Source organism: Lonchura striata, chromosome 25, assembly GCF_050655825.1.
Source record: "Lonchura striata isolate lonStrDom1 chromosome 25, ASM5065582v1, whole genome shotgun sequence".
Lineage (NCBI taxonomy): Eukaryota > Metazoa > Chordata > Aves > Passeriformes > Estrildidae > Lonchura > Lonchura striata.
The window spans coordinates 1816342-1825956 of NC_140727.1; the positions used below are offsets into that span (position 1 = coordinate 1816342).

Genomic DNA, 9615 nt, shown 5'->3' on the forward strand with positions numbered 1-9615 from the left:
CTCGGGCCGCTGAGCCGCTCCCGCGGAGCTCCGGCCAAGGCGGGCGGGCGGCCCGCGGCGTCCCGGCCGTGTTTACAGCTGTTTCCCCCGGTGCCATAACAACGGGCCGAGCCCGGCCCCGGGGCTGCCCCAGCCCCGCGCCCCCGGTGCGGCTCCGCGCCAGCGATCCCGCGTAACCAGGGGGTGCGGGCGATGGAGGGGGGTGGTCCCGAGCCGCACACGGGGCGTTTTCCTTCCGCCGCTGCCAGCGGGCTCCCGGCCCGGCCGCTGTCCGTGGAGAGCTGCGGGGGGGTGCGGGGCCGAGCAGGGTGAGCAGTGCGGAGCTGGGCTGAGCAGGGTGGGCACACGCGGGGAGATGCGGGGCGCGGCGGGACTGTGCGGTGCGGGACCGAGAAGCGCGAGCAGTATGGAGCTGAGCCGTGCGAGGCGGTGTGGGGCCATGCGGGGAGATGCGGGGCTAAGCAGGACTGAGCAGCGTGGAGCTGAGAGATGCGGGGCGATGCAGAGAGATGCGGGACACGGCAGGACTGTGAGCACGGTGCGGGGCACGGCAGGGCCGGGAGCACGGTGCGGGGCACGGCGGGGCCGGGAGCACGGTGCGGGGCACAGCAGGACTGTGAGCACGGTGCGGGGCACGGCAGGACTGTGAGCACGGTGCGGGGCACGGCAGGTCGGTGCGGTGCGGGACACGGCGGGGCCGGGAGCACGGTGCGGGGCACGGCAGGACTGTGAGCACGGTGCGGGGCACAGCAGGACTGTGAGCACGGTGCGGGGCACGGCAGGGCTGTGAGCACGGTGCGGGGCACGGCAGGACTGTGAGCACGGTGCGGGGCACGGCAGGGCTGTGAGCACGGTGCGGGGCACGGCAGGGCTGAGCTGTGCGGGGCACGGCAGGACTGTGAGCACGGTGCGGGGCACGGCGGGGCTGTGAGCACGGTGCGGGGCACGGCGGGTCGGTGCGGTGCGGGGCACGGCGGGGCCGGGAGCACGGTGCGGGGCACGGCAGGACTGTGAGCACGGTGCGGGGCACGGCGGGTCGGTGCGGTGCGGGGCACAGCAGGGCCGTGAGCACGGTGCGAGGCACGGCGGGACTGTGAGCACGGCAGGGCTCAGCTGTGCGGGGCCGGGCACCGTGCCGCTGAGCTGAGCTGAGCCGTGCGGGGCCGGACGCGGGCTCTGCCCCGAGGACCCCGCCGCCTCCCCGGGCTCCGCCGCACCGCGGAGCCCCCGCTCGGTGCCGCCCCGCGGCCGGGGCGGGCGGGGCCGCCCGTCCGGTTCCGGGTCGGCGGAAGATGGCGGCGCCCATGGAGCTGTTCTGCTGGGCAGGGGGCTGGGGGCTGCCCTCGGTGGACCCCGACTGCCTGGCGGTGCTGGTGAGCGGCGGGGTGCGGCGGCGGGGCCGGGCCGGGGTCCCGCGGGCAGAGCCCCGCTCTATCCCTCCCTCCCTCCCTCCCGCAGACCTACGCGCGGTTCACGGGGGCGCCGCTGAAGGTGCACCGGGTCACCAGCCCCTGGAGGAGCCCCTCCGGTAAGGGCCCCGCCGAGGACACCGGCACCACCACCGGGAGCCCCCACCCCGTGATCCCCTTGTCCCCACTTGCCGCTACTGCACCCTCCACGTGTTGCCCCCCAGACCCCATAACAGCGTCCCAGCCCATCTTGTCCCTCACCACTGGACCCCCTGCCCTGTTGCACCCTCTTATCCCACTGCACCTCTCTTGCCCTGTGCTCTCTCCTCCCCACTGGCACCATCCTACCCCAGTGCGTCCCCCTGAACCTCATCACACCCCCTGTCCCCTTACCCCGTTACCATCTCATCATACCCCCTGTCCCGTTTCCCCTGTTACCATCTCATCACACCCCCTGTCCCCTTACCCCGTTACCATCCCATCACACCCCCTGTCCCATTACCACCACCTCATCACACCCCCTGTCCTGTTACCCCCATTACCATCCCATCACACCCCCTGTCCTGTTACCACCACCTCATCACACCCCCTGTCCCCTTACCCCTGTAACCATCTTGTCACACCCCCTGTCCCCTTACCCCCATTACCATCTCATTACACCCCTTGCCCCATCACACCCTCCCACCCCATAGCACCCCTCATGTCGTGTGCCCCTGACTGCCCCCTCTCATCTTATTGTACCCCCTTGTCTCGCATCCCCCCACCACTGCACTCCCCTCTATCCCATCCCAGCCCCATCTTCTCATCACTGTCCCTGTCCCATCACACCCCCTCTTGTCCTGCTGCCCCCTCGTGCCCGTGTCCCATTGCACCCCCCTGTGCATCACCCATCCCCACTCCCCCCCTTGTCCTGGTGCATTCCCCATTTCCCATCACACAGTTTTTACCCCCTCTCCTGCACCTCACCTCACACCCCTACACTGCCTCGTGCCCCTCATCCAGGCGTGGGGGTCCACACCCCGTTGCAGCCCCCTGCACCCCTCACCTGCCCAGGGCACGGTGACTGCAGCCCCCACTCACTCCCCCTGCCCGCAGGGCACCTGCCCGCGCTGAGGACGCGGGACGAGGGCATCATCTCCAAACCTCAGCAGATCATCACACACCTCAGGAAACAGGTACACAGGGGCTTGGGGCACCCCCTGCCCTGCTCTGCAGGAGCCCCTCGGGGAGGAGGGAACTGTGTTGTGTCACCCACGGGTGGGATTTGGGGCATCCCGTGGCATCAAAGTGGCGTTTGCTTTGCAGAAGTACAACGCTGACTACGACCTGTCGGCCACGCAGAGCGCGGACACGCTAGCCTTCGTGTCCCTGCTGGAGGAGAAGCTGCTGCCAGTGCTGGTGAGGCTCGGGGGGGGGCTCGCCGAGGATGGGGAGCTGTGCCAGTGTGTGCCCAGCTGCCAGCAGAGCACTGCCAGCAGCACCATCGTGGGAGCCGGGCATGGCAGGGATGGGGGTTTGTGGGGTGGCACCAGTGGGTTGTGCAGCCCGGGGTGGGGTCTGCCCTTGACCCCAATGCTCCTGCAGCCCCTGATGGTCTCCAGGGTGGCTGTGGCAGGCAGGGGCTCTGGTGTGCCAGCAGCCCTGCCAGGGGGTGGCCAGGCTGTGGATTGTTCTCCACTGCAGATCCACACCTTCTGGGTGGACGCCAAGAACTACGTGGAGCACACGTGGAAGTGGTACGCGGAGACCATCCCCTTCCCCCTCAACTTCTTCCTGCCCAACGCCATGCACAAGCGGCACCTGGAGCGGCTGCAGCTCATCTGGGGGGATGACTACATGGAGGATGAGGAGAAGCTGGAGAAGGAGGTGAGATATGGGGTCTGGCCACAGTGGGTCCTCAGCAGTGTCCAGGAAATCCCTGTGAGGCTGTCCTGGTGTGACTTCATGATGCTCGTATCCCCATTTGTCTGTTTAGCCCAGAAATAAGTTTTGCACCTTTCAGATTGATTCTGAAAAAAGCCCAGCTGGGGTTTGGGTTCCTTCCTCCTGCTCCCCTGAGCACTGTGATGGTACCTGGGCAGGTGACAACCCTCTGTCCTCCTCCTGCAGCTCTACCGGGAAGCTCGGGAATGCCTGACACTCCTCTCCCAGCGCCTCGGCTCCCAGAAGTTTTTCTTTGGAGACTCGTAAGTGGCCAGAGGGGGAGAGGAGAAGGGGCCTGAGAGCCCCCTACACCCAGCAGGGCTGAGGCCCTGTAGTCTGCAGGGAAGCTGCAGCTGCTCTGGGGGTGGAACAGGCTCACAGGGGACAGGGCGCTGTCCCAAAGGAGGGGGAGCCACGTGGGGTCCCCGGGGGTGCTGGGGCTGGAGGTGCCTGGTGGGTCAGGGTGGCTTTGGGTGGGGACAGTGGCCCAGGCACGGCTCTCTGTGCCCCAGGCCGGCCTCCCTCGACGCCTTGGTCTTCAGCCGCCTGGCGCCGCTCCTGAAGGCGAAGCTGCCCAACGGGAAGCTGCAGCAGCACCTCAAGTCCCTGCAGAACCTGTGCAACTACTGCACCTCTATCCTCAGCCTTTACTTCCCCTGGGACGGAGGTGAGAGCCGTCCCCAGCCTCACCCTGCGGGCTGGGGGTGACCTGTCCCCCCCAGGTGCATCCCCAGGTGAGGTTCGGTCTCAGGGTCACCCTTCCCACCCACGTCCCTGCTCTGCCCCTCCAGGTGAGCCCCTGACCGGTGTCCCTCGGGCTGCAGGCACAGATGGCAGCGAGGCAGAGGAGGACCCCCACAAACGGCGCAAGCAGCTGCTGTCAGTGCTGGTGGGGCTGGTGGCCATGCTGGGCTACGCCTTCCTCAGCGGCATCGTCTCCATCCAGCGCGGCAGCGTGGGGCCGGCCGGCCGGCAGCCCGTCACCCTGGAGGAGGAGGAAGAGGAGGAGGAGGAGTGAGGAAGATCTGCGAGGCTGCTCCTCCACAGCCCCTGGAACTGACTGTTTTTACCCTGGGAGCGTGGCAGCAGCCCTGCTCCGCTCCGTGTCCCACCAGGAACCACAGCCCGCTCCGTGGGAGCGTCCCTGCCACACCAATAAACCTCCCTCTCTCCACCTGCTCCCTTTCATGCTCCCAGCACCCTCAAGGCCCTTCCCAGTTTCCCCAGTTGCCCAGGCTGGAGTTTTGCAGCAGGCACCAGTGTGTCCTGCCTATAGCTCTGCCCCTCACTGCAGCTTGGGGTCCCAGAGCAGGGACCTAAAAGCATCTGTGGCACCTGAGCCGCGTCCCCTGTCCCTTCTCCAGCAGCTGTGGGGCCGAGCCCCACATCTCCCCTGCATCATTCCCACGTTGCAGCCCTGCAGGCAGCTCTGCTGGGCTGGCACCTCCCCTCCGCGCCGCTGCCAGCCCGGCAGCAGAGCCGAGACACGCAAGCAGAGCCAAGGGCAGCCGGGGCTGCTCGTCAGGACACGTCCCCGGCCCGGGAGCGCTCCCCGCTGCCAGCGGGACAGCCGGAGCCCCGCTCCAGCAGCCGGGATCCCTCCGGCGCTGACAGCTGCTCGCATTCCAGCGCTCCTGCCAGCGCCGGCAGCTCCTGCGGCTGGCACGGCTGCGAGCGCATCGCCCGGGCGCTCCGCGGGGCTCCGGCCGCCCCCGCGGACCCCCGGGACACCGGCGCGGGGTTGGAGCCGGTGTTTGGCTGCGCTGCCCTTGCCGGTTTAGGAGCGCGCACAGATGGAAAGGCGGCGTGCGGCCAGGCCGGCACACAGCCCTCGCTTGTTCGGCCGCCGGCTGCCACCGCCTGCGGCATCCCAGCCCTGCTGCTGCTGCTGCTGCTGCTGCTGCTGCTGCTGCTGCTGCTGCGGTGGCTGAGTGTCCCCAGGCTGCGCTCCTGGACACGAGCCCCGCAGCCGGGTGCGGTGGCCAGGGGCCCCCACACTGGGCTGGAGCAGAGCCAGGGTGCTGGGCCAGCTGCAGAGCCTCCCCCATACTGGCCCAGTTCGAGGGGCCCCACTGGGAGGGGGATGACTCAGTGCAATCCCCCCCACACCCCCCCAGCACGCTCCCCTCTAACGTCACGCAGGAACTATGTGCCCCACGCTCCCGCTTCCCATTAGCTGGAGGGGCTGGTGGCTGCTCCAGCAGGAGAAAGCACAGCCGCCTGCTCTGGCCAGGGAGAAGCTGGAGCTGCTGACGCCAGAGATCTGCTCTAAGTCCTGACTGCAGCTTTGGGCCCTTCCCTGCCTGGGGATGGACAGCAGAGCGATGCCACCCCCTTAGGGTGACAGCCCCCTGCATCCCCAGCCCGGTGGGATGCCTCAAGAACCTGGGCAGAGGAGGGATGGCACCCATGGGGCCTCAAATCTGCCTCCTCTGGGCCCTGGCATAGTCCTGCCCACTGAGCTGGCACCAAGGGGAGGTCAGGGGTTCAGGAAAGTTCGTAGAAAACCTGTTTATTTTATGAAACATCTAGAAAAGCACAGGCGTTGCAGCCCTGGGGTCAAACAGGTCCCCTGGGGCACAGGGGGCTGCAGGGGCTGTGCTGCAGCCCCGACCCCATTGGAGTCACCTCTCCAAGCTGCCACCAGCACCGTGCTCCTGGTGCTGGCACCTCGCTCCTCTGCCACGCTAGGCTGGCTGCTTCCAGAGGAACGTCTGGATGGAGTCGCTGGGAGCCACGGCCTCGATGAAGCCGACGTGCGGGTCGGAGATCCCGAAGGACACGTCCGTGGCGGAGCTGTGTGGAAAGCGAGAGGGGATGGGGGGGCTCAGTGGGGCCGGTGGGGCCTTTCAGCAGGGATCAGAACCGAGCCACTCACCGGTTCAGGACCACCAGGACAACGGCGCCGTCGGGGCGCAGGAAAGCCGAGTGCTCCAGGTCACAGCGGCGGCACTTCTTGGAGACGGCCAGTCCCACACGCTGGGAGCCCTCGGGGATGAACTTGCTGTGGGGACAAGCAGGGTCAGAGCGTGGCACTTAGGCCGTGGTACCTGGAGCCAGCAGCCCGTGGCCCTGACACACCTGAAGTGGCCCAGGTGGTAGAACATGGGCTGCTTGTAGAAGACATCCTTGCTGCTGTCCACAATGACGGGGCTGTCCACGTAGTTCTTGCTCCAGTTGGGGCCTCCCTCCATGTCCAGGGCCAGGTTCCAGTCGGTCCAGCCTGTCACGTAGTTGTTGAGGTTCTGTGGAGAAGGGGGTGGCGCTGAGCCGCAGGTGGGGCCAGGGGCTGGCCAGGGTGGCCAGTGTGGCTGTTGTAAATCGTTTTAGGTGGCCATGGCTCCCACCCGGCCCTACCGACAGAATGCTGTGGCTGTACTTGCTCCCGCGGTCCCAGCCACCCAGGACCACCCTGGGCTCCCAGAAGTAGGAGCCTGTGGAGGCCTCCGTGGAGAGGAGGAAATAGTCTGGGAAGAGGTGATGGGTGATGGAGAGCGTCAGGTCGATGGGTGCCAGAAAATCCAGGTACCAGTGGATGCCGATGCCGCTGATGTAGCTGGCAGCCACAGGGTCTTTGAGAACCTGGCAGGAGGAAAGGGTCAGCAGCGCCCAGGGCTGGGAGATCTGCTGTGAGGCCAGGAGAGCTGCTGTGGGCACTCACCACCTCGGCCCAGTAGGGCAGCATCACCCTCTGGTCGTCCAGGATGATGAGCTGGACGTGGCGGTGGGAGCTGTTGGCCAGCGCCGGGCCCAGGTCCTGGGCGATGAAGTCCCGCTGGTGCTCAGGGGAGAAGCCCAGGCACTGGAAGGGGTAGAAGATGATCTCACCAGCCGTGGGCTCGTTCCCTGCTGTCACTGCCCAGAAGGTCAGGTTGTGCTTGGCGTATTCATCCAGGAAGCTGGTGTGGGGTAGGAGGTGACACACCTGTCACACCTGTGCCAGCCCCAGCTCCAGGTGTGGCATCCCCGGCACACGCCGCACTCCCGTGGCACCTCACCGGATAAAGTACTTGGCCCAGGCCCGGTGGTACTTGTCCCCTGGGTTGCCCTTCAGGGTTCCCCTCCCTGTCATTGCTCCGTTCGTCTTCATCCACACCGGGGAGGTCCAAGGGCTGGCATAGAGCGACAGCGGCCGCTTGGCCACTGCCTGGGCTGCTTGGAGGATGGGGATCTAGGGAGAAGGGGGACGGCACAGAGATCTCTGGGTCTGTCCCAGTGCTGGCTGTGCAGGCAGCAGGAGGTGTCACCTCCCTCCCCAGAAGTGGGAAGGTGCTCCCTTTCCCCATCCCATCCCATCCCATCCCATCCCATCCCATCCCATCCCATCCCATCCCATCCCATCCCATCCCATCCCATCCCATCCCATCCCATCCCCAGTCCCTCAGGCCCTTCCTGCAGGACTCACCTTCATGCGCGTGTCCTCCTCGGTCAGGTTGAAGTGCCTCAGCTCGAAGTCACCCTCGGCGTCAGCGTAGGTGTACAGGCGGACAGAGAAGTCCGTGCTGGCCATGGGCACACGCACCAGGTTGTACTCAATGCCTGAGGACGGGGCAGGTGCTGATGGCCATCCTCCAGTTGCATTTGGGGGTCCAGATCCCCCAGCCCCTCAGAACAAAGCCAGGCAGACCCCAGCTCTACCCCAGCTCTGCCTGCCTGGCCTCACCTTCCTCGGAGAAGTAGGAGCGCAGCAGATTCTTCTGGGCACCCTTGGACAGGGACTGGATGTTGATGGCGGCCGCGTCGGTGATGGAGCCACCAAAGCCCTTCACCTTCTGGTACCTCTGCGCTGTGTCCAGGGTGAGGTGGAAATCTGTGGGGACGCGCGGCGTCACCGCCGCTGCCGGGGGGGACGGGCCCTCCTCTCGCAGCCCGCGGGGGTACCTGGGCTCTTGGCGTTGTGCTGGAACTTCCCCTCGCTCCGCTCCAGCCGCTTGCCGGCCTTGCTGCTCTCGTACCTGACGTAGGAGCCGGGGGCCGGCAGGACCAGCGGGTCCAGCGTGTCGCAGTACGTGGCACTGCAGGCACAGACCACCGAGCCGTGCCCAAAATCCTTGGCGTCACAGGGACGGCCGCCTGCAGCGGAGGAAAGAGTGGGTAGGCAGCAAGGGCTGTGGTAGGAGCCCGGCTCATCCCTTCGAGCCGTGACAGACTCCAAATGTGCCACCCTCCAGAGCCCAGGGACACGTGCCAGCACCTACCTGTGGCCTGCAGGGCCGCCTGTGCCAGCAGGAGCCAGCCCAGGACACTGGCACAGCCTGGCCCCATGGCTGCAGCGGCTCAGACGATGCCGATGGACTCGCCGGGAGCGGGGCAAGGTCTCAGCACCCAGAGCTTCTCAGCCTGACCCAGCCACACACAGGGACACAGACACGGGGCAGGGAGAGCCCCAGCATCACCCCCCTGCCTGGGCTAAGCCTGTGCTGCCCTCTGCCCACCGCTCCAGCCCTGCACCCGCCTTCCCTCCCACCCCTCCAGAGTCCACCAATAGTTCTGGTCTGACCCAGCTGGGGGTGCAGCCCCCCAGGTGTGGGCATCCCCCAGGTGTGGGCATCCCCCAGGTGTGGGCATCCCCCAGGTGTGAGCCACCCCACCAGCCTGCTGCTCTCAGCTGCCCACGCTGGCTGTACCCAGCAACCCGGTTCACTCCCATCGACTCCCTCCCACTCCTTCTCCCTCCTCACGGCTGTGCCATGCCGTGCCACGCCGTGCCATGCCGTCCTGCATCACCCCATGCATCCCCAGTGCCCCCCGAGCCATGGCTAGCAGCAAACAGCTCCACATTCCCAATCCCATATGCCTGGAGGCTGAGGCTTGTCCAGCCAGAGTGGTCTGGGGCTCAAGCCCCTGGCATGGAGAGCCCCACATTCCCCCGTTCTTGCATGTTTTCACACCCTGTCCTGTCCTTCCCGTGGTGCTGGGCAAGGAGAGCACAGAAGGAGCCACCTCCAAGCCTCGGCACCCTGGTGCCAGGCTGAGGACACCTGGGGACCTCTGCCAGGGTGGGATGGTGCCCTCCTGTTGCTCCCCAAGCTGCTGTGGGATGTGGAGTGGGGCCAGGCAGTGGTCCCACCTCCATTGCCTCCCACTCCCTGCCAGGGAACGATGCCCAGCTCGGCCAGGGCACGGCCTCAGCACGGTCCTGTTGCCCAGGGCTGTCCCATGCCCATCCTTATCCCCGTCTCTCTCCCCATTCCCACCTGCTGAAGCCACCTCGGAGCCAGGGGACTCACCTGCTGCCAAACCAGCTCCTGCTGCTCTCTGTGGCAGGTCCCGTGTCCCGGCT

The 9615-nt window shown here is 66.9% G+C and overlaps 2 protein-coding genes across 2 annotated transcripts; one reads left to right on the forward strand and one right to left on the reverse strand.

Moving 5' to 3' along the window:
- The first annotated feature begins 1265 nt into the window (after window positions 1-1265).
- On the forward strand, window positions 1266-4506 carry MTX1 (metaxin 1). The gene is made up of 8 exons (XM_021532178.2): window positions 1266-1373; window positions 1459-1528; window positions 2505-2584; window positions 2715-2807; window positions 3093-3275; window positions 3519-3595; window positions 3845-3999; window positions 4124-4506. Exons 1-8 carry the CDS (start codon window positions 1293-1295, stop codon window positions 4348-4350), a joined length of 966 nt encoding a protein of 321 aa, XP_021387853.2. The 5' UTR covers window positions 1266-1292; the 3' UTR covers window positions 4351-4506.
- Window positions 4507-5491: 985 nt separating this feature from the next.
- Window positions 5492-9594, reverse strand: LOC110471547 (lysosomal acid glucosylceramidase). The gene is made up of 11 exons (XM_031506909.2): window positions 9563-9594; window positions 8531-8672; window positions 8214-8405; window positions 7996-8142; window positions 7738-7871; window positions 7331-7503; window positions 6994-7231; window positions 6690-6914; window positions 6414-6577; window positions 6211-6336; window positions 5492-6128 (listed from the first exon to the last, which is right to left on the reverse strand). Exons 2-11 carry the CDS (start codon window positions 8595-8597, stop codon window positions 6020-6022), a joined length of 1575 nt encoding a protein of 524 aa, XP_031362769.2. The 5' UTR covers window positions 8598-8672; window positions 9563-9594; the 3' UTR covers window positions 5492-6019.
- Window positions 9595-9615: the final 21 nt, after the last annotated feature.